Source organism: Apostichopus japonicus, chromosome 8, assembly GCF_037975245.1.
Source record: "Apostichopus japonicus isolate 1M-3 chromosome 8, ASM3797524v1, whole genome shotgun sequence".
Lineage (NCBI taxonomy): Eukaryota > Metazoa > Echinodermata > Holothuroidea > Aspidochirotida > Stichopodidae > Apostichopus > Apostichopus japonicus.
This window is the reverse complement of record NC_092568.1, coordinates 7,654,563-7,679,330: the sequence shown is the minus strand read 5'-3', so window position 1 is coordinate 7,679,330 and position 24,768 is coordinate 7,654,563. Positions and strand designations below refer to the sequence as shown.

The 24,768-nt window shown below is 34.5% G+C and overlaps 3 protein-coding genes and 1 long non-coding RNA gene across 4 annotated transcripts; 1 reads left to right on the top strand and 3 right to left on the bottom strand.

Annotated features, from left to right (window-relative positions):
- Window positions 1–1,059: 1,059 nt before the first annotated feature.
- On the bottom strand, window positions 1,060–6,752 carry LOC139970883 (fibrinogen-like protein A). Its single transcript, XM_071976942.1, has 5 exons — window positions 6,525–6,752; window positions 4,823–4,871; window positions 4,087–4,262; window positions 2,338–2,599; window positions 1,060–1,920 (listed from the first exon to the last, which is right to left on the bottom strand). The coding sequence occupies exons 1-5, from the start codon at window positions 6,621–6,623 to the stop codon at window positions 1,667–1,669; spliced, it is 840 nt and encodes a 279-aa protein (XP_071833043.1). The 5' UTR covers window positions 6,624–6,752; the 3' UTR covers window positions 1,060–1,666.
- A 2,663-nt stretch (window positions 6,753–9,415) lies between these two features.
- On the bottom strand, window positions 9,416–14,768 carry LOC139970881 (fibrinogen-like protein A). Its single transcript, XM_071976940.1, has 5 exons — window positions 14,570–14,768; window positions 12,876–12,933; window positions 12,128–12,303; window positions 10,254–10,515; window positions 9,416–9,720 (listed from the first exon to the last, which is right to left on the bottom strand). Exons 1-5 carry the CDS (start codon window positions 14,666–14,668, stop codon window positions 9,467–9,469), a joined length of 849 nt encoding a protein of 282 aa, XP_071833041.1. The 5' UTR covers window positions 14,669–14,768; the 3' UTR covers window positions 9,416–9,466.
- A 1,436-nt stretch (window positions 14,769–16,204) lies between these two features.
- On the bottom strand, window positions 16,205–23,517 carry LOC139970885 (fibrinogen-like protein A). The gene is made up of 5 exons (XM_071976945.1): window positions 23,271–23,517; window positions 20,973–21,030; window positions 20,197–20,369; window positions 17,606–17,867; window positions 16,205–17,081 (listed from the first exon to the last, which is right to left on the bottom strand). Exons 1-5 carry the CDS (start codon window positions 23,331–23,333, stop codon window positions 16,828–16,830), a joined length of 810 nt encoding a protein of 269 aa, XP_071833046.1. The 5' UTR covers window positions 23,334–23,517; the 3' UTR covers window positions 16,205–16,827.
- Window positions 20,273–24,453, top strand: LOC139970886 (uncharacterized). Its single transcript, XR_011794243.1, has 3 exons — window positions 20,273–20,402; window positions 22,930–23,012; window positions 23,790–24,453. It is a non-coding gene; the product is annotated as an uncharacterized lncRNA (long non-coding RNA).
- The last annotated feature ends 315 nt before the right edge of the window (window positions 24,454–24,768 follow it).

Sequence of the window (24,768 nt, the reverse complement as noted above, 5' to 3'; positions counted from 1 at the left end):
ACGTTTTACGTTATCTGCATCCATAGATTGTTCACATGAGGATGTTCACAAGTGCAGACTTAACAGTACAGTGACGACTTTAAGTCATAATAATACAGAGATGCTAGTTGCTTCGTATTAATAGTTTCGATTCTTAATGTGTCCAGCTCCTTTTTAGTGACACAGGCGTTAGTGTATTTCTTCTTCTGTTTCTGGATCCTTTTGCCTTAATGTTGGTAATTTGACTCTTTTCGTTTGATTAATGGCACATAGTTTTCTATATTATGTATCCTATATCAGTTATGGTTATAACATGATATATATTGAAGTTTATTTTGAGCTGATCTTAAGCAATTAAAGCAAAAACAGCTGAAAGTGAAGGTTCTCAGAAGAAATAAATGTTCTCCGCAAAAATAACATGCATTACAAATGATCCATGGATACATATATGACGTATGATATCATTAATCGATAGTTCTGGTGTATGTTGTGAAAGTTATAAATGATCTTGAAATCTGTAGAAACATGAGTCGTACGAAAACATATTTTTGCACTGGACAATAAAATGCACCACTATAGTTCATGCAAAGTAAAATTTCCAAACTGTAGGTAACCAATAGTTTTTTTTTTACACTATCTCAAGGTATATAGATTAACAAAAGTATTGCCAATATTTCTATTAGAAAAGAGAAAGAACTTCACGACCCCATAACAGTATCGTAGAACTGTTGTGCTTCCTGCATGTTCTGTAAGCTCTCCCAATAGCATCAACAGACAGAGAGAAAATAAATATATATTAGCATGATAAAACATACTGATGAATTTTTGTCCTCGTTAATTAATTTACAGTTGAGTTTATTTTTATTGACTTTTTTTGTATAAATATTAAATTATTTAAGGTTTAATTTATGTTCCTATAAATAATAAACAAAAATTTACTGATTCAGTTATTATCTATGCTATAAAAAACAAATCCTCATTACAAAATAATATTAATCGTTAAAATATAAACATTCGTTATATACAGGTCTTAGTGAGTTTACAAACAGGCGATAAAGAAATACAACAAGGGTTCGCGTATTCGGTTTCATCAGTATATTTTCCCGTGACATTGTAAATAGACATATTGAGAATTTACTTTCAAAATTCAACCATTGCTCCGAATATATTTGGTATCGATGTCTACAACAAAACTATAAGAAGGGACATATTTAAGTTACTTTCACAAAACAATGCAGTTTGTATTATAATTTCGAGAAGCTTAAGTGTCCAAACAGTTCGTACTTATCACAGCAGTGATCATTTTGAGTCGACAGCTTTAGCGTCAACTATAAATATACCCATTTTATGTTCTTATATCGACAGAATTGTTCAACTTTGAGAAGGAAGGGGCTCATCTTGATGATTTTAAGAAGATATTTCTTGATTATATTTACTATTAAGGATTTGACTATCCAGACCCCAAAATTGTAATCACAAGAACAAGAACAATTGTAATAATCATAATAAAGGGAGAGAGAAAGTGATCTATGCAGAATCATTTCATGGATTTGATTTTCAAAGCAATAATTGCACAATACATTTCCGTAAGTCATAACAATCGTAAAGTTGATTTCCTCATCCATTTTGTACGACCATATACAGTTGGATCCCAGTATATAATGATTCAATGTTCTCGCTTAAAATCTTAAATTGAACGAGGACGAAGCTTCATCTCAGCAAAAGGAATTTGTTCATTATTACCAGGCAGTTGGTGCCAGTAAATACTGGAGAATGTACTGTAACCGTAGTACTGACCGTTTAGATTAGATAAGTGACAATCCTTATACCACCACGCTCCACTTCCGTATAATGAATGACTCGCACAGTTGCTGGAATAAACGTCATTGTCATTATCGTACGTGGAAAACCTCATCGTGTCCTGGAAAGTGAGAGCATCACCTGTATGTAATCATTCGAAAAGACACTCGATCAATTTATAAACTTCCATTTTGCCTGTTCGTTGAAATATTATGTAGTAAACAATGATTACAAAAGATATCATGTCCTTAGGAGATATTCACATCAATCCTCAGCTAACAATGTAGCTGAAAGATAGCTTCGTGGAAACAAACACATGTTCTATAATCGGTTCGTATATTTATGGGAATAAGCTTCTTATAAATGCGCATTTAACATAACAGCTCGAAAGTATCACTTTTTTAACAACACATCGCTTTCCTTAAACAACAGGAACTCCATCATGAGTTACGCCATGCATGATACTATGGGCATGGTTATTGTTTCCCTGTATATACTGAACCGTGATGCAATCAAATATACAGAAAAACCTTAACTATATGTGTGTTTATAGTTTACCTGCTGTACCCGAATACGCTCCAAGTACTAAACGGTACTCGGAGAATGAGTCGCCAATTCTGAATTTGTTGTACTTGGCAAAGTAATGGTTTCCTAAAGTGTTGTTCATATCAACCCTCAGCTCGTAGTCTCTCTGGGAAGTAAGATAGTGTATGTTGTCATTTCCAAGCCAGAATTCTGTATTTAGGTTCCCGAACCCACTTTGATAGTAGGACCACGAACGATAGAAGTTAATGGTACCGTCTAAACGTCTCTGGAAGACCTGTAACATAACAAGGGAACAAATATGAGGAAACAAATATGATTTACCATCAGTTGTTATTGGTAACACACATTCCTTCTATCTCTTATATCTAGTCTAATCTGTATGTCTACAGTGAGACTAAAATTCTTATCGATCGAAGACCATGAGGTGTTGCTCCCAGCAAGAATATTTAAAAATAACCCCCCCCCCCCCCTCTATCTCTTGTGAAAAATGGACGTATAACAAAATATTCATGTGCATGTTGTTTACAGGCTAATTCAGTGATTATTCCAAACTATGTAATAGAGTAGATTAAATAAGTGTGGCTTGAACAAGAATAAAGTATGTCTCCTTATGCATGCTTCCATTTATTACATAGAAATGTATATAGGACTTTGATATAAAGTACACAAGAGGACAATCCATGGAGTTGTGTAGCTCATAGCAAACACCCTTCGTGAATAGACACAAGTTTCCACCATGCACGGGTAAACTTCTAAACAAGATTAAGCAAAATTGGTCAATCCGTTTTGGAAAACTTTTTGACACTTTGTTTGCACTATAATTATACATGCCACGTGACCTGAATTTACCTCAGTTACCATGTTAAAAGCATACTGGGATATTGCTAGACCTACCTGTTATACCCATTTAGTTACTTCAATGTTTCCGACTTTTATAAGTTTGAAACGGAAAAGGATTTGTTATGGAGTTAACCTTCTATCAACTGACTCCATCCACATTCAAAACATGTTGACCACCAAACTTGTTGTTTAAAGGACAAGACTCATCTGTGCCGTTTCCCAGTACATAATACTGAAAATCGATTTACTGGTAAAGGATTGGGATAGATAAAGAAGCTAACTTTCAGAAAAGCGTTTACAATGATTCGAAATGGTTAATCTGTGATGTCACGGTGCTAATACGATCTGAAACCTTGTTCTTGCTTTTTGTTTGACAATTCAGCATAAAGCAGAATGATACCAGTGTTGACACTGAAACCAATAACATCATTGCGTCATGCTTCAATAGTTTAATTACTTTAACATTACAGAAAATATACCCGCTATTAATAAAGATAAGTATGAGTAATTGATGCATATCTAGCTCCATGACTTCATATTTAGACTCGATCAAGCATTCAGCTTTTTGTGTGAAGGAACATTTATCCGAAGATCTCCCAAATATTTTTTTTTGTGTGTCTCATTTAAATGCAACAAGGAATTGGTATGGCACACAGTTTATTTAGGGAGTCGGTCATTGGCAATAGTTTCCGAAAGACAATCATTCATTTTTGTCTTTACATATATGATTTAGCCCCCTCAGTTGGCAACATAACCCAATTTAATTCTTCATTTGAAAGAAGAGCTAAGTGTAAGGTCACGACTCCAGAACGACACTTATTTTCAACTGAACTCTATTTAAAGTTTAGCGTTGTAAGATGCAACAATAATGAAATTTTATAACAATGTCACAACAAAGAGTGTAATATCATTTCATCTTACCGTCCATCCTCCCTCGTCAGTTTCCATATCACAGTAGACCTTGATGACGTTACCACCATCTGGTTGAATGTAGTACTGACCACTTGGTGGAGAATGACCGGAAGAAGATTGCAGAATATCATAGCAGTCACGTGGGTACTCAGGAGAATGGTAAATCCTATTGGGACCCGAAAGACCTGTTTGAGAAGGATCCAATTGAAGTCTTATTTCTTGATCAAAATTTATGTAGGTGTTAAGACGATTTATATCTTCTAAATCTTTGTGTTGTTTTACATACTTATTTCATTTTATCAATATTAAGAAAAAGTGCTACTCAGGACGGAAAGAAAAAAATACAACTATATTTTTACTGTTATAAAAAAAAACGATTCATCGGTATTTGCACAGAGATTCTTTACATCCACTTTTGTACCCTGTATATGCTTAGGACACACAAATTGTTACAATAGAAAAAAATTATGATTGTATAGACAAGAATATTTCTAGTTATATTTTGTACTTTTAGACTACATTTTTGTTAAGCTTGAATCGATGAGTTTGATGTATGCAAACTTATTGCAAATCTTATAGATCTTATATATGACGAAAGCATTTATTGAAACTCTAACTATTCAGTTGGCTAGACTGAAGGTCTGAGTTGGAATAAGCTTACAGTGAGACTGTGCTATATTGACCTATGTACGGACATATAAATTATTGTAATGAAATTTGAAACATAGAACAATTCATTATTTACCTGACTGCCGCTTTTTTCTCTTAGCCGGATCTGCTAAAGACCGTTCGAACTAAGAAAAGAAAGAAAACAAGATTGAACCTTTATCGTACCATCAATGATGTTCGGTGTGTTTGTTAAAATATAATTTACTACAATATTTATGATAATAACTTAATTCATAAGATGCTTTCCAGCGACCAGTTTGCACATCGAACCAAAAACACAAACATATCTTTACGAATAAGCAACATTGAGTTATCTATCTCATTAACATATGATGAAACATACTATCAGTGCTAGCTAAATCATATGTTTTATGATGTAAAGTTTAAGTTTCTAATTCAGTGGCGTTTCCATATTTGTAAACTCTCAATGATGATGCAGATCACCTTCCCTACTTCCAATATTGGGTTGAAGTACAACCATAAACATATATATTTCTGTTTATTTCTGTCGAGTCTTATATCAACGTCGCGTCGTGCGTTTGTGCATTATTGTGTTTCTGTAGATAGAATTTACACATAATGTCTTAAATTTGTAAAAGATATTTGTACAGACAATTATCCTTCAAAAATCATGCAAATTTCTATTGTATGGAACATGGTTAAGTTTAAGTGTAATATCTGCACTAAAGACATGTGGTCCAAGGGTTGATAGGTCGATTGTACTTTGTAACTCTTGAGACTCCTTTGAAGTCTAAACCAAAGACTTATTTCTACACCTTACCCCCCCCCCCCTTTTTCACTATTACGATTACTAGGAACCCTATAGATTCTTTACTGGAAAAACAACATGTATTCCCCCGTAATCAATAATTTCATCTATGTTTCTTATGAATGCTGTACAGTAGTTGCAGGTATCTATATACTTTGTTTTGAAAACTAGTGATTTTCATAAACGAGGGAATCTACGATCTGTATCTTAACGTTTGTAGAAGACTTATCGTAATAAACCATGATACAGGAATTACAATCACTTTGAATTTGTATCTTTCTTTATATGTGAAAGTAACAGAAGTGTAACTTGTTGATAATCCCTCTTGGATTCTCTCGTGTACTTCAATGTAATTCTGAGACTGTTTTTCCTCACTTAGCATCATGCAGAAATTTCTACATTATAAAGTTAAGATGAAGGTGCACAACTTTTCATCTCAGATGTCTGTATTGATGGCATAAGTGTTTTATTCAAAATATTATTACCTTTTATATGCAATAATAAAATTCATGATGTATGATAAGATTTTACAAATTCCGACGTATCCTCGATTTTCATCATAATTGGTATGTTATTCTTCAAATATTATTCTCATCATCTTAAATCTTCTATATTCTATTAAAAGATGATTCCGGTGAAATCATCTAAAAGTGACTGATTACTCCTCGATGAATTTTGGTAGAAAACTTCAATATAGAAAAGACGTGATCAGATGATGATATTCTAAACATACAACTTACATTGTCATTGAGCTACTGCTGTTAAGAGATGTTATAAGTGGTATTTAGATATATATATATATATATATTTCAATATGATATTCACGATAACATTATTGCAAACTAGTAACATCAACTAAATGAGAACGACATCACCATTTTGTTAAAAAAATCTAAACCTCCACAAATGAACTGAATATAATACTTGTTTCAGATACGAAAGGCAAAAGCTGTGTTTTACATGAAAAACATATTAAAAAATATAAGAGAATATTTTAAAGTTTTCTTACAGTATTTTCACTTTCAGTCAAAGGTTCAGAGCTGATGCAGAACGAAATACATCCAACCAGGATCAATAGAATAGCAGCCTTCATGATGGAAGAGATCATGCCAATTTTTCTTCAGTGTGTATTGTGGTCATCTAGCAACGTCGTTGACTTGACTTGAATTGAATTGAGACAAAGATAGTTGCGATGTTTTATGCTATTTGGAATCCAATATTGTTATCAACGTGTTTCTTGAAAGCTCATCTGAGGTAACGAAACTTTGTAAACAGTCGTTAATAACGTAGAAATATCCCTGAACATTGTCCCTGCAAGTGGTGGTATTTGTTAATGATTTGTAAACCATAACCAGTTTGATAAGTCGTGCTAATACTTGTCAAACAAGACACCTGCATTGCGAGTGAAAGATTAACGAACGTTACACGCAGGATTTTAGGTAGTTCATTCTTGTATGCATTATTTTACTCAGCCATCCCACCTAATTCAATATTGACTTACACCTTTGCTTGAATTGGAAAAGAAATTGTGAATAGGATACTTAATGAAATGTGAAGAAAATGCAAACCTTAACAAAGGGTTCATTTTCTTTAGGGTAAAACTTCCAAAACTAGATTATTGGTTAAGTTTTCCGATGATCGGCCAAAAAAAGACACTTGTTGATTTTTACAATGCATACAGTGTCAACAATAAGTCCCACTTGCATGAATAGTCATCTACGGTTAGTATTTGTTACGGAATCTGTTACTGATTATTACGTACTATATAACCAAAGTTTGCACAAAGTTGATTGCACCATGCACCTTTAAATCGTTTGTAGTACCTTGCATAAACACTATAGTAACATGTTATGCAGAACTGACTAGCTCTTCAATTATCTTCATATTAAACTCTCTTTTTTTAAATTCAATACCCGTTAGTATCACAGTTGTTGCGTGTCATCGATCCTAAAGTTATATATATTGGCAATGGGTCTACCTTAGACAAGACTAGACATGTTGTTGTGATTAGTTTGACTGAACACACACACAAAACAGATGTTCGGTCCAGTTCTAGAATATGTTTAGTTAATTACAAGGATATATCAATACCAATTTTATTAATTGTTCTATGGTGTTCGCAAAGAACTGATGGAACGGCATAAGATCATAGCTCGAGCTATATTAACCTACCCAAACTATTTATAGAAATATTTCTAGTACGTTGGTTTTATTACTATTAACAATGATTACATTGTTAGGATGAACTGTTTACCAAACTCTGTTGACAATTGGATGTACAAACCCTTTGGAACACAATATGCATAACTAATAATTTAATACGCTATGCCATAAAGTCAGTGGCGAAACACACTTAATGCTCGTGCTGAAGTTTGAAGTACATCACAGACGGAACACAGAAGTAGATACGGTTCGTTTAGTTAATTGTATTTAATTTTCCTTCAACTTTTATACCATGTAATCTCTCTGTAAGTCCTTCCTCTTTTCCAATTGCAAATCAACAGACCACCCTCTAAATCCTCTTATACTTCATGTAAATTTCCTAACAAATGATTCGGTTTGTCCACGTGTCTAATTGTTTTGTGCTTTTCACTATTTCCCGGCCATGCAGACGGTGTGGATTTGTGAAGACAATGTCAACTTCGAGGGAAGCTATTGGGCTTGTTCTTCCGTAATGGAAGTATAGTCTTTTAAACCTCCCCTTTTGCCTTCCATACGTTAGCTGTCTCGAACAATTGAATCATCTTCCTGTTTCCAGCAAGAACGTTTTCCTCTTCTGGAATACATTTGTGAACCAATAAATTACAACACTAGATGGAGATAGTTTGGTTTTGTAGACTTGACGTCTCCGTAGAAATCCCGTGATTCAAGTCTTCGCGTCAGAGAACTGAAAATCTTGATTTAGTACATCTAATGTCACAAGTAGTTTTACTTAACAATGTGAATATAACCGCATTGGAATCAATGTTTAAAATAATGAAGATACAGTGACCTCCAGGATATTTAATGTAAAGACGACAGAGTCTATTTGTTATTTTCGCACGTATCGTTCCCACTGTAATGTTCTGCAAGATCACCCCTATACTATATACAGACAGAGAGAAGTTTCATATATTATCGTTATACAACATAGTGATGATATTTTGTGGTATTTATATAATGGTATAAATTGGTATTGATATTGAAATATGAAAGGTTTAATTTATGTTCCTTACAATGATTTACTAATTAATTATTATCGTCGATTTGAAAACAAATCCCCAAGACAAAATATGAATAATCGTTAAAAATCAAAGTCTTTATTTACTGGTCTTAGTGGGTTTACAAACAGACGATTAAGAAAAACAAAACTGAGTCTCGTATTCGGTTTCATCAGTTTATTTTTCCTCCGTGATATTGGAAAAAGATATATTGAGAATGTAATTTCAAAATGTAAACATTGCTTAAAATATATTTGGTATCGATGTCGCTATTTTTATATCATACTGTTATACTCACTGTAACCCCCCACTACAACTAAACATAAGAGGGGTCATATTTAACATACTTTCACAAAGCGATACAGTTTGTAATTAGAGTATTTTAGAGAAGCTAAAGTGTCCAAGCAGTTCGTACTTAGTGTATACTATGAATAACCCCATTTTATGTTCTTATTTCTACAGAGTTGTTCAACTTTTAAAAGATAGGGACTCATCTTGGTGATTTTGAGAAGATATTTCTTGATTATATATACCATTAAGGATTTTACTATCAGACCCCAACAATTATAATAACAAGAGCAACAACTGTTATCATAATCATAATAAAGGTAGAGAGAAAATAATATAGACGGAATCGTTGGATTTGATTTCAAAGTAATAACTGCGTGATACATTTCCGTAAGTCATTTTTTCTACGACCATGTGCAGTTGGATGGCATTGCGTGATGATTCGATGTTCTCGCTTAAAAACTTAAATTGAACGAGGACGAAGCTTCATCTCAGCAAAAGGAATTTGGTCATTATCACCAGGCAGATGGAGCCAGTAAATACTGGGGGCTCCACTGTAACCGTAGTACTGACCGTTTAAATTAGAATAAGTACAGGTTCTATACCACCACGCTCCTCTTCCATGTGATGAATGACTCGCACAGTTGATCGAATAAACGTCATTGTCATTATCGTACGTAGAAAACCTCATGGTGTTGTGGTAAGCGAGAGAATCACCTGTTTGTATTCATTCGGAAAGAGAATCAAATGAAATTTTTGCGATCAATTAATATACTTTCAAGTTTGCCTGTTCGTTGAAAATACATTTAGTTTTCAAGTAAAGCAATGATTGCAGGAAAAAATAATGGAGCTTTTCACATCAATCCTCAGCTTACAGTCTAACTGATATAATTTCGAGGAAGCAAACAATTGTTATTTATCGGAAAATGTCTGAATATAGTAGGTACCTTTGTATATTTATGGGAATAAGCTTCTTATAAATGCGAATAAGACTAGGACACCTAGAAAGTTTCAATATTTTAAGACAACAGCGCTTTTCTTGAACAACAGGAAACTATCGTCTGCCTATATCATCGTGAAATATATTTCTAATATGAGAAAACTATTACGCAACAGTAACTCCATCAGGATTTACGCCATGCACGATGCCATGGTGTATGATTATTGTATCCCTGTATATACTGAACCGTCATGAAATGCGAAGTAATCTAATATACATCACACATTAAATACGTGTGTTTATATTTTACCTGCTGTACCCGAGTACGCTCCAAGCACTAATAGGTACTCGGAGAATGAGTCGCCAATTCTGAATTTGTTGTACTTGGCGTAGTAATGGTTTCCTAAAGTGTTGTTCATATCAACCCTCAGCTCGTAGTCTCCCTGGGAAGTAAGGTAGTGAATGTTGTCATTTCCAAGCCAGAACTCTGTATTTAGGTTCCCAAACCCAGTTTGATATTGGGACCACGAACGATAGAAGTTAATGGTACCGTCTATACGTCTCTGAAAGACCTGTAACATAACAAGGGTAACAAACACGATCAATATAACCATCAGTTGTTATTGGTAACACAAATTCCTTCTATCTCTTATATCTAATATAAATCTGTATTTTTACGTCAGGCTAAACTTCTTATCAAACGAAGCATATGAAGTGTTGCTTCCAGTAGGAACATTAATATCTGACCTACGTACACCGCCCTTCTCTCTCTCTTTGAGAAAATATATGCAGATATAAATAAAGATAATTATTTTTATGTTGCTGATAGGTAATACAGTGATTATTCCAAAATATGTATTAGAATAAATTAACTACGTGTGGCTTGAACGAGATAATATTATGAGTGTTTATAAATGTGTGATTTTTTCACTTTAAATATTCATTTAAACTTTGCCAAGTGACCTAAACTTTACGTCAGTTACAATCGTAAATACATATTTTGTTATTCTTGTTATATTCATTTAGTAACTTCAGTGTTTCCGATTTTTAAGAGTTTTAAACAGAAAAGGATTTGTTAAGGAGTTAAACTTTCGAATAATCTGACTCCATCCACATTAAGAGACTGCTGACGGCCGAACTTTCAAGGAAAAACTCATCTGTGCCGTTTTCCAGTACAAAATAGTAAAACTCGACTTCATGTAAAGAATTTGGACAGATAAAGAAGCTTACTATCAGAAAAAAAACCGTTTTAATTGCTCCAAATAGTTGAGATTTGCCACTGAACAATATGTTGGCAACTGAGGTGTTTTTGTTTGGATTTGCCTCAAGTAAATCATTCCAAATCACATCATTATAACGGATTTATAACACTATAACAAGTAATTAATGTGTGTTCGTTGTACTCCAAAGGTTTTACACGCACCAACCATGCGTCATCAATGAAACTGATAACTGTTACATTTTTGGATGTCTTCACTTGAGACACCCCCCCCCCCCAACATTTACGAAAACTGTTGTTACGTTTGCGATATATTCTATAGTTTAACAGTCGTGTCTGGTTGTTGCCATTTTGCCACGTTGTCACGATGTCACGTTGCAACTACTATCTAAAACCTTCTACTTGCTTTTTCTTTTTTATTTCATATTTTCATAGCAGAATGATAGCTGTGTTGACACTGAAAACGATGACATCATTACGTTTTGCTTCAATGCTTTAGATTCAGCACTTGCAAAACTCGTCTGCTATTGATACAGATAAGCAGGAAGAACCGATGCACATCTAGCTCTATGACTTCAAATTAAGACTCGTTCAAGCATTCGACCCTTTTGTGTGAAGGAAAATTAATAACAATTTTAATTATATTTGCGTTTCATTTAAGTGCAACAAGGACTTGCTATGTCACACACGGCGTTTTCAGGAGTCGGTCATTGGCAATAGTTTCCGAATGACATGATTGTTTTTACATATAGGATTTTTCTGCCCCAGTTAACAACATAACTCAAATTCCTGTTGAAAAAAATAAATCCTCACTGAAAGAAAAGCTAAGTGTAGTTAGGTCACTACGCCAAAACTACATTTATTTCCGACTGAACTGTATCAAAAGTTTAGCGTTGAAATATGTAAAAAATAATGAAAATGAATAACAACGTTACAACAAAGGGTGCAATTTAATTTCATCTTACCGTCCATCCTCCCTCTTCAGTTTCCATATCACAGTAGACCTTGATGACATCACCACCGTCTGGTTGAATGTAGTACTGACCACTTGGTGGAGACTGACCGGAACAAGATTGCAGAATATCATAGCAGTCACGTGGGTACTCCGGAGAATGGGAAATCCCCTTGGGACACGAAAGACCTGTTTGAGAAGGATCCAATTGAAGTTTTGTTTCTTCGTTGATCAAAATTTATGTAAGTGTTAAGACGATTTATATGCTCTAAGATCTTTATATTGTATTACATACGTACTTCATTTATACAAATATTAAGAAAGAAGTGCTGCACATGACGGAGATTCTTTACATCCACTTCTGTACCATTGAAGATAAAATTTAATTATATTATTATAATTAGGGTTACATTCAACAGAAACATTCTTAGGACACACGAATTGTTTCATTGGAAACAAATTTATGATAGTATAGACACGAAAATTTCTAGTTATATTTTGTACTTTTAGACTATATTTGTGTTAAGTTTGAGTCGATGAGTTTAATGTATGCAAACAAACAGCAGATCTTATAGATTAAAAGAGAAAGAAAACATGTCACGAAAGCATCTATCGAAGCTCTAACTATTCAGTTGGTTAGAATTAAGGTGTGAGTTTGAATAAGCTTGAGACTGTGCTACATTGTCCTATGTACGGACATATAAATTATTGTAATGAAGTTTGAACTCCGTGTTATAAACATAAAACAATTCATTATTCACCTGACTGCCGCTTTTGTCTCCCAGCCGGATCTGCTAAAGACCGTTCCTCGCGTTCGAACTAAAAACAAAAAACAAAAACAAAAACAGTCAGATTGGACCTTTTACATACCATTAATAATTTTCGGTGTGTATGTTAAAATATGATTTACTACAATATTTACGATAATTCCTTAATTCATAAGATACTTTCCAGCGACCAGTTCATACATCGAACCAAAAACACAATCATATCTTTACGAATGAGCAAAATTTAGACAACTATCTCTTTAAAATGTGACGATATGTAACATGTTATTGGTGCTAGCTAAGCCATATGTTTTATGATGTAAAGTTTACGTTTCTAATTCAGTGGCGTTTCCATATTTGTAAACTCTCAATGACGATGCAGATCGCCTTCCCTACTTCCAATATTGGGTTTACGTACAACCATAAACAAATATATTTATGTTTATTTCTGTCGAGTCTTATATCAACGACGAGTCGTGCGATTGTGCGATTTCGCATTATTGTGATTCTGTAGATAAAGTTTACACATAATGTCTTATTTTTGTAAATTTGTGAAGAAATTATCCTTCAAAGTTCATGCAACTGTCTAAGTGTATGGAACATTGTTAAGTTTAAGTGTAATATCTGCACTAATGACATGGTGTCCAAGGATTGATAGGTCCATTGAACTTCTTTGTAACCCTCGGGACTCCTGTTAAGTAAACCACAGACTTACTCTACACATTTCTCCCCATTTGCTATTACGGAAAAGCCCGTTAGATAATCAATTATTTCATCTCTACTTCATTTTACTTGCTGTTTAGTAGTAGCAGGTATAATGTACTTTGCTTGGAAAACAAGTTATGTTCATATATACACCTGGGAATCTACGAGTTTGCATCTGATACCTTCCAGCATACCTATCGTAATAGGCTATGATACGGGAATTCAAATCACTTTGAATTCGTATCTTTCTTTATTTGTGGAAGTAACAGAAGTGTAACATGTTGACAATCAATCTTTGCTATTCTTCCGTACCCCAGTGTGATTCTGAGACTATTTTTCCTTATTTAGCATAATGCATAAATTTCTAAATTAGTTAGATTAGAAATATGAAGGTGTAGAGCTTTTCATCTCATATGACTTTGTTGATCGCATTAGTGTTTTATTCAAAAGCAATAAATGAATTATGTTTGATCAAAATAATACGATTCATGATTTATGTATATTTTTTTATAGGAATTCTGACGTATTTTCGAATTCATCATAATGTAACTTGGGATGTTTTTCTTTAATGATTAACTTAAATCTGATTCGAAAGATAATTCCGGTTAAAATCATCTAAATGTGACAGAGTACTTATCGAAAGAATTTTGGTTGGAAACTTCAATGAAGAAAAACGTGAAAAAAAAATGATATTCTAAAAAAATAAACAGTTGAATTTGTTACTGAGGTCCTGCTGTTATATATATATATATATATATATATATATATATATATATATATATATATATATATTCACCCTTACATAGTATTACAAAATAGTTACTTCTAATAAAAGTGAACGACATCAGCACTTTGTTAAAAAATTATTCCTTAACCTCCACAAATGAAGTGAATACAATACATGTTCAGATACAAAAGTAAAAAGCTGTGTTTAACATGAAAAACAAATTAAAAATGTAAGAGAAAATTTCAAGTTTTCTTACAGTATTCTCACTTTCATTCAAAGGTTCAGAGCTGATGCAGAACGAAATACATCCAACCAGGATCAACAGAATAGCAGCTTTCATGACGAAAGAGAACATGAAAACTTGTCTTCAGTACGTATTGAGGTAATCTGGCAACTTCGTTGACTTGACATGAATTGAATTGAGAAAAAGATAGCAGCAATGTTTTATGCTGCTTGGAATCCAATATATCCAATATTTTATCAACGTGTTTGTTGAAAAGTTCATTAGAGGTAACGAAATTTTGAAAACAGTCATTAATAACGTAGCAATATCCCTGAACATTGTCCCTGCAAGTGGTGGTATGAGTTAATGATTTGTTAACCATAACCGGTTTGTTTAGTCGTGCTAAAACTTGTCAAACAAAACACGTGCATTGCGAGTGAAACATTAACGAATGTACTACGCAGTATTTCAAGAGTTAGTTCATTCTTGTATAAATTATTTTACTGTCAACAATCGGGCCCTTTCGCATGAGCAGTCACCAACCGTTGCGCTTTTGTTACTGAATCTGTCACTGATATTACCTACTCTGTAACCGAAGTTTGCTCAAAGTTGATTGTACCATGCAGCATGTTTATAGCACCGTGCATAAACACTATAAAACATGTCATGCAGAACACACAATTGGGTTGACGTTAGTGTCATATTAGGCAACTTTTCTTAACTGAATCCCCGTTTGTATCACAGTTGATACTTGTCATCGATCCTAACGTTAAATATATTGGCAATGGGTTTATCTTAGACAAGACTAGAGATGAGATTGTGACTGAATAAAAAAGACTATCGGTCCAGTTCTGGAATATGTGTGATTAGTTACCAGGATGCCTCAATACTAGCGTTAGTAGTTGTTCTACGGTGTTCGAAAAGAACTGGTGGAATGGCGTAAGACCAAAGCTCGAGCTATATAAACCTACCCAAACCATTATAGAAATATTTCTAGTACGTTGGTTTAATTACTGTACAGTGACCTCCGGATTATTTAATGTAAAGACGACAATGTCTATTTGTTATTTAGCACGTATCGTTTCCACTGTAATATTTTCTGTGTTGATGCATATTTGGTACATCTAAAAAGAATAGAAACTGCATCAAAATATCATCTGATAGATCTCTGATGCTAATTATATCATAATTATTATTTTTGTCAAGCGCAAAACAGCTGTTACGAAAACATTCGAGAATCAAGTTTCTACGGCATGACTTTAAGTGCTGACAATACACAAAGATATGTACCCGTTTTATGCATGTTGATAACTAAATGTTGCAATTTCCCCAAGCATGTACTTTCTATCTTGATTCTTTCCTATCTATATTGTTATTAACATATAAATTGAGATGTACAGTATATATTTACGGACAGTTATCTTGGAAAACTGCATACCTGTTATAAGAATGTAATAGATTGACAGATTTTAAGCAACATTAATTAATATATCATCATGATAAAACATAGTGATGAATTTTTGTACTCGTTGATTAATTTACAGTTGCTTTTATTCTTATGGAGTTTTTGAAAGACGAATCCTCAAGACAAAATATTATTAATCGTTAACATATAAACATTCGTTATATAAAGGTCTTAATGAGTTTACAAACAGACGATAAAGAAATACAACATTTGTTCGCGTATTCGATTTGATTAGTATATTTCCCCGTGACATTGGAAATAGATATATTGAGAATTTACTTTCAAAATTTAACCATTGCTCAGAATAAATTTGTAACGATGTCTACAACAAAACTATAAAAGGGGTCATATTTAAGTTACTTTCACAAAACAATGCAGTTTGTATTATAATATTTCGAGAAGCTAAAGTGTCCAACCAGTTCGTACTTATCACAGCAGTGATCATTTTGAGGCGACAGCTTTAGTGTTAACTATAAATATTCCCATTTTATGCTCTTATTTCGACAGAATTGTTCAACTTTGAGAAGGAAGGAACTCATCTTGAGGAATTTAAGAAGATATTTCTTTATAATATTTATCATTAAGGATTTTAATTTCAGACCCCCAAAATTGTAATCACAAGTACAAGAACACTTATAATAATCATAATAAAGGGAGAGAGAAATTGATTTATGCAGATTCATTTCATGGATTTGATTTTCAAAGCAATAACTGCACAATACATTTCCGTAAGTCATAACAATCGTAAAGTTGATTTCCTCATTTGTTTACGACCATATACAGTTGAATGGTAGTACAACATGGTTCTATGTTCTCGCTTAAACACTTATGTTGAACGAGGACGAAGCTTCATCTCGGCAAAAGGAATTTGGTCAGTATCACCAGGCAGATGGCTCCAGTAAATACTGGGGCGTCCACTGTAGCCGTAGTACTGACCGTTCAAATTTGAATAAACACAGCTTTTATACCACCACGCTCCTCTTCCATGTGATGAATGACTCGCACAGTTGCCGGAATAAGCGTCATTGTCATTATCGTACGTAGAAAACCTCATGGTGTTGTGGTCAGCGAGAGAATCACCTGGATGTATTCATTCGGAAAGAGAATCAATCAATCAACTTATATACTTCCATTTCTGCCTGTTGTTTGAAACATTATTTAGTAAAACAATGATTAAAAACGAAATAATGTCCTGAAGAGTTATTCACATCAATCCTCAGCTCACAGTCTAACTGAAAGATAGTTTCCTGAGAGCAAACACTTGTTCTATAATCGGAAAACTGTTTTAATTTGAGTAGGTAGCTTTGTATATTTAATGGAATAGGCTTCTTCTAAATGCAAATTAGACTTTAACAGTTTGAAAGTTCCAATAATTCAAGAACACAACGCTTTTCTTGAACAACAGAAAACTATCGTCTGCCTATACCACCCTGAATTATATTTCCAACATTGGAAACTACGACGGAGCAGCAACTCTATCTCGATTTACGTCAAGCATTATGCCATGGTGCATGTTTATTGTATCCCTGTATATACTGAACCGTCATGAAATGTGAAGTAATCAAATATACAGCACACCTTACATACGTGTGTTTATATTTTACCTGTTGTACCCGAGTACGCTCCAAGCACTAAAAGGTACTCGGAGAATGAGTCGCCAATTCTGAATTTGTTGTACTTGGCGTAGTAATGGTTCCCTAAAGTGTTGTTCATATCAACCCTCAGCTCGTAGTCTCTCGGGGAAGTAAGATAGTGAATGTTGTCGTTTCCAAGCCAGAACTCTGTATTTAGGTTCCCAAACCCAGTTTGATATTGGGACCACGAACGATAGAAGTTAATGGTGCCGTCTATACGTCTCTGGAAGACCTGTAATATAACAAGGGAACAAACATGATTAACCTTCAGTTGTTATTGGTAACACACATTCATTCTATCTCTTTTATCTTATCTAATCTGTATTTCTACAGTCAGGCTAAACTTCTTATAAAACGAAGACCATGAACTGTTGCTTCCAGTAGGAACATTAATATCTGACCTACGTACACCGCCCCTTCTCTCTTTCTTTGTGAAAATATGCAGGTATAACTAAAGATAGTTATCTCCATGTTGCTAGTAGGTAATACAGTGACTATTCCAAAATATGTAATAGAACAGATAACGAAGCATGGCTTGAACGAGATGAAATTATGAGAACTATTCAATGTATGAATGAACCACTTTATATGGCTTCAATATGTATGACTCTTTGTACACTCTGCCATGCAATGCATAGGAATTTATATAGGTCTTTGATATATATATTTCACAAAAGGACCATATATGGAGCTGAAAAGCTCATAGCAAATACCCTTTATGAACAGACACAAGTTTCCACCAAGCATGGAAATTCTTCCCATTAAGATTGAAAAAAAGTGGTCTATCCGTTTTGGAGAAGTTGTTGACACGTTGTTTACACTTTAGATGACACTTTACCACGTGACCTGAATATTACTTCAGTTACCATCGTAAAAATACATATTTGGATATTGCTTGACATACCTGTTATACCCATTTAGGTACTTCAATGTTTCCGATTTTTTATTAGTTTGGAACAGAAAATGATTTGTGAAGGAGTTAAACTTTCCAATGATCTGACTCATCCACATCCACATTCAAAGACTGCTGACGAACGAACTTGGTGTTTAAAGTGGAAAACTCATCTGTGCCCTTACCCAGTAAATTATATTAAAATATTATTTCCTTTTAAAGGATCTGGATAAAAAGAGAAACTAACTTTCACAAAAACGTTTACAAATGCTCTGTAACTGGTTGGGACCGAAGGAAAATGTTGGCAACTGAAGTTTTTTTGTTGTTGGTAGATTTGCCTCGAGTAAATCACTCCAAATCACATCATTGTAACACTATAACAGGTAATGTGTGTCGACCTACTTCACAGGTTTTACATGCACCAATAATGCGCCATCCATGAAACTGATAACTTTAAAATTTTGGATAACTTAGAGGGGACACAAACCAGTGGCGGACTAACACACTGGCATTTGGGCCAAGCCCGGTGGGCTGGGGAGCCTAGTAAAATTACAGCCCATTTTCATAGTAGTTAATAGAATACAGACGGGCTGTTTAGAAATATGTTTTTATGAAATTTTTCCATGAAATCACCATGTTAGTTAGTCTGTTAGTTCGTAACAACGTGCTATTTACAACCCGTCCGTTAGTGGATTTTATTTAGGTTTTTTCCATTTTTGTCAAGCATGTTGTCACAAAATGCTTGAAAAACTAAATAAAATCCAGTCTTAAACATATATTTTTGTCTACTTTTGTTTACGTTTATAACTTTTCTCAGTTTCATCAAGTGTTGCTTCTGGAAAATTATTTTTGGGTCTTTGTTAAAGGATTATTGTAGCCGTATACAAAGTTGAGAAATATAGCACCATTTTGCATCTAGGCATTCCTTAACTTAATAAAAATCTCAATGGAGGAGAGGGACACCCCTCCCCTTAGAAATATCCCCCAGGACGGCGATCACTATTTCAGTAACATATCAATGAATAATGGGCCTGTCTAAGTGAAAATGCCCCGGGCCGGTTTTAAGACCCAGTCCGCCCTGACACACACCCAGTCGTCTTCACTTGAGCCCCCCCCCCCAAAACATCTACGAAGGCTGTTGTTACGTTTGCGAGATATCCTATAATTGAACAGTCATGTGTGAGAGTTGCCATTTTGTGAACCTGTCATGTCACGGTGCTACTAAAATCTGAAACCCTGTACTTGATAGTGTTGACACTGAAACATATGAAATTATTACGTCATGCTTCAATACTGTACAATCAGCAATTGCAAAACTCAAAACGTCTGCATTTCAGAAAATAGACCAGCTATTAATAAAGATAACTGTCATAAAATTGAATATGATTGGCTATAGTTTCCGAATGACAACATATCCATTTTTCGTCTGTACATATAGGATTGTTCTCACCAAGTTGCTACTTAAATGAAATCTGAACATAACATACTTTCCTATTAAGAAAAGCTTCATTTTCCACTTCAAAGAAGAGCTAATTATAAGGTCACTACTTCGGAAATTTCATTATTGCCGACTTAACTGTTTTCAGTTCAGTTTAGCGTTGTGAGATGCACAAATAATGAACTTTTATAAACATTTTACAACAAAGAGTGTAATATCATTTCATCTTACCGTCCATCCTCCCTCGTCAGTTTCCATATCACAGTAGACCTTGATGACATTACCACCATCTGGTTGAATGTAGTACTGACCACTTGGTGGAGACTGACCGGAACAAGATTGCAGAATATCATAGCAGTCACGTGGGTACTCCCCTTGGGAAATCCCCTTGGGACACGAAAGACCTGTTTGAGAAGGATCCAATTGAAGAAATTTATGTAAGTGTTAGAGACGATTAATATGATCTAAACTCTTTCTATTATGTTTCAGACGTGGGTCATTGTAACAAATATCATTTTTAGGACGGAGCAGATGAAAAATACAAAATATGATTCATGGATATGGCACAGAGATTATTAACATTCAATTGTGGCTGAGAATCAGTTGTCCCATAAAAATATAATTTACTTCAAATGTGGGTTACATTGAACACAAACAGGCTTAGGACACACAAATGTTTCACTTGAAACAAATTTTCAATGGCATAGAAACGAGTTCTACTTGTTAATATATTTTCTACTTTAGACTACAGTTTAGTTCAGTTTGAGTTGATGATTATTCATAACTATATACAACATTATATAGCATATTGGTGCAGATCATACTAAAAGGAAAACATGGGACGAAGCGATTACTGATTGTTAGGACTGCATTCAGTTGTATAGGCTGATGGTCTGAATCTGTTGAAATAAGCCTTTGGTGAAACTGTGTTATATCGTCCAGTCCTATATGCACGGACATATATTTTATAAAGTTTGACATCTACATCAACAGTTCCAATTATTTACCTGACTGCCGCTTTTGTCTCGCAGCCGGATCTGCTAATGACCTTTCCTCAAGTTCGACCTTAAACAAAAGTGAAACATTCAAGTTAAACCTTTTAATACCACCAGTGGTGTTCTGTATGTATGTTGAAATATGATTTAATAAAACATTTACAATAAGAACTTAATTCATAAAGAAATGCCTGTATTTGCTCTCCAGCCAGTGGCGGAGCGTCCATACAGTCAGGGGAGGATGCCCCCCCCCCCCCTGACGGACTCAAGTGGACTGCTGGCGCCCTTTTCAGCTCTTTACCACTTTTTACTTATTCGCGATTATTGACTTTTTTATTGCGCTCTCATCTACCTATTGACATTTGTCACAGTTTGTTGGTGTAATTTGGCGATGACACCTATTTATTCTTCGTTTATCCGCAAATTAGCCAGGCCCGGAAAGGGTCATTTCCGGCGATCTAGGGAGTATCTTTACTCAAAGAGATTCTGTACGCTACGCGCCAAGCTGTTGTGGCGCTCCGCTTAGATAATGTCGAAAGCGCCCCTACAGACCATTCTCGCCCCTCCTGACCAATACCCCTAGCTCCACCACTGTTTCCAGCGACCAGTCCATGAATCGAATCACAAACACAATCATATCTTTACGACTTAGCAATATTTAGACAACTATTTATTTATATAATAACATGGGTGCATACTATAAGTGTTAGCCAAGAACTTAATCCATTAGATGCATGTTATTGCTTTCCAGAGACCAGCCAATGCATTGAATAACAAACACGATCACATTTTTTACGAATTAGCAATGTTTGACAATGTTTAGACAACTATCTGATTAATAATGTAATATACTATCGGTGTTAGGTAAGCGATATTATATTATATAATGTAAAGCTTTTCTATTTTAATTCAGTCACGTTTCCATATTTTTAAACTCCTCTCATTGAAGATGCAGATCGCCTCCCCTATTTCAAATAAGGGTCTATAAATCACTACCAACATAGCCTTTATATTTCTGAATATTTCCATCGACCCGGTCTTATATTCACGACGCGTTGTGCGATTGTGCGACATTTCCCATTATTATGTTTCTGTAGATAGAGTTAACATATATAAGTCGTATTTCTTTAATGATATCTTGCAGAGACCCCCCCCCCCTACAAAGTTCATGTAACTTTCTAGGTGCATGGAATATGGTAAAGTAGAACCATGGAGTCCAAGGGTTGATAGATCGATTTCAATTTGTAGCACTTGCGTTTCCTGTGGCGTTTACCCCGAAGACTTATTTAACAGAGATCTTTGTGAAGAACACTCACCACCCAGCTCCCTGCCCCCCCCCCCCCAAAAAATACCTTAAAAAATGTTTTCCGGGAGTTTTCAGCCCTATAGGTTCTGAAAACTGTTCGTGAATACAACATATATTCCCCGGTAATCAATAGTTTTTCTTCAACTTCATTTTTACTTGGTTTACAAACTTGATGCTGGTATCGATTTTCTGGTCTTGTAAACATTGTTTTCCTATCTACGATTTTGGTATCTTACAGATTTTAGTAGACTTATCATAATAAGCTATGATACAGAAATTTATTGAATAGCTTTCTTTAGACGTGAAAATAACCAATTTAGTGTTACATGGTGCCAATCTCTTTTTGGTCTTCTTGTGTACATCAGGGTAAAGCGGTGACTTTTATTCCTCATTTAGCATCATGGATATTTTTTTTACTTTAGAGAGTAATTACGTCTAGGTATATATTCGTTTATCAGTTAGATGTCATTGCTGATGGCACAATTACTTTATGCCAAAATAATATATAACAATTATCTATGGTTACAATAATACAAATCATGATTTAAATGATGTTTTACGAATTCCGACCAATATTCGATTTTCATTATAATGTATCGTGATTTTGGGACGATTCTTCAAATATGATCCTGATTTATTTAAATCTCCTTTCTTATATCCCAGTAAAAGATCAAAAGGGACCGATTACTCATCGAAGGAATTTTGCTTGGAAAATTCCATGAAAACAAAACGTGCAAAGAGACATGGTATATATGCTAAACATACTACTTAAGTTCATGCTGTTAAGAGATGTTATTTTTCAGATATATATTTGAATATATTAATATCACACTTATGATGATTACAAAACAAAAAAGTAAATAAAACTAAAGTGAACGATGACAGCATTTTTCTTAACCTCCACCTACGAATTGAATATACAACACATGTTTATGTTACTAAATTTAAAAAATGGATTTCACAGGAAAAACATATTAAAATATATAAGTGAATATTTAACTTACATTTCCATAGCTGAAGCAGAATGAAATAGATCCAAGTAGGATCAACAAAATAAAAGCTTTCATGGTCTAAAAGCGAATATCAAAACGTGTCTTCAAAACACCGATTAATTTCGTGGTCTAACAATGTCGTTGATTTGATATGAATTGAAGTGAGAAAATACAGTTCCGAAGTTTTATGCTATTTAAAATAGAATATAGCATGGTTGCTGAAAAGCTCTTTAGAAGCTAAAGATATGAAACCTTCCAATCAGTCATCAATCACTGGCAACATCCTTTAAGACTGTCTTTATTAGTGGTAGCATTAGCCAATGATTTGCACAACTATACATTTTTATTGCTCGTGTTATAACTTTGTTAGGAAACCGAACTTACCCAGCATTTCAACAGTTTGTTTGCTGTGACCCAACCCAAAACCACGTTCTCTAAAGGCTCCACTCGAATTCCTCCTATGATAGAAAATATTGACGTCGTCTTTAGAAGTATAATTTATTATATCCACTTTTTGTTTTCTTTTTTCAGAGAACGCGAAACTTCATTTTATGGTTTATTTGCGGAGTGGAGAGAATGCAATCACATTTGATAAAGCATAGGCTGTACGTATACGTGGCGTAAGTGACTTCCTTCATTATGAGCTATGGCGTCACCAAGGGTTCCATCGGGATGAGGGTGAAGACAGATTTGCAAAGACCGCACAGACTGACATGTTTCATATATCAGGTACAGCTGGCCACGCCCCTGGAGCACAGCTTTAACCCTCCCCTCCCTCATAGCCCCCTTGCAGCATGCATGAAGTCAGATACTACACACTACAATCATATATTCTGTTTCAATTGGACAAACTGTTTCGGCGTCCGAGGTTTACCATTTTCGAGAGGGATTTGGTGATTTACTGACGGAGCTGAACACATTCACCTGCACAAGCGTACCTTGGCCCTTAGTTGCATAAAATATCCTTCCCATGTATTACTTTCTCGACGTAACTTTCCCCGGTCCGACAGTCCGTATCTTCCACAAATCGAGCAGAAACCAACGAAAACATGGTACGTATGTGATGTACCGTTAATATCGTTTTTTGTGCATAAATTATGAGATCTGCAGAAATTAATCTAAACGCTTGATCATGTTCAACAAAGTTAAGAAAATTTCAATAGGTCTACGGACGAATTGAAATTCCTCGAAAAGAAGATGTTCCTTATAAGTTGCAAAAAGAACGCACCATGTTGCATTTAAACAGCCTTAATTACTAATATACAAACAATTCACAGAGGGTAAAGGGAACCCCGTTCCCCTTAGATCCTCCCTTTGGACGCCAGTCCATAACTTTAAATTAACACCCCTCCCCCCCCCCCGCCTCTAAAATAATCACTTGTACGGGCATGAGCTGGTACTGTATTCCGATGTCGTGAGAAAAAGAAACCGTAGAGACACAACATGAAATAAACTGATCATATTTAGTGGAATGTGTTCTGTTAAGTTAACATTTAAGGGCTATATCGAG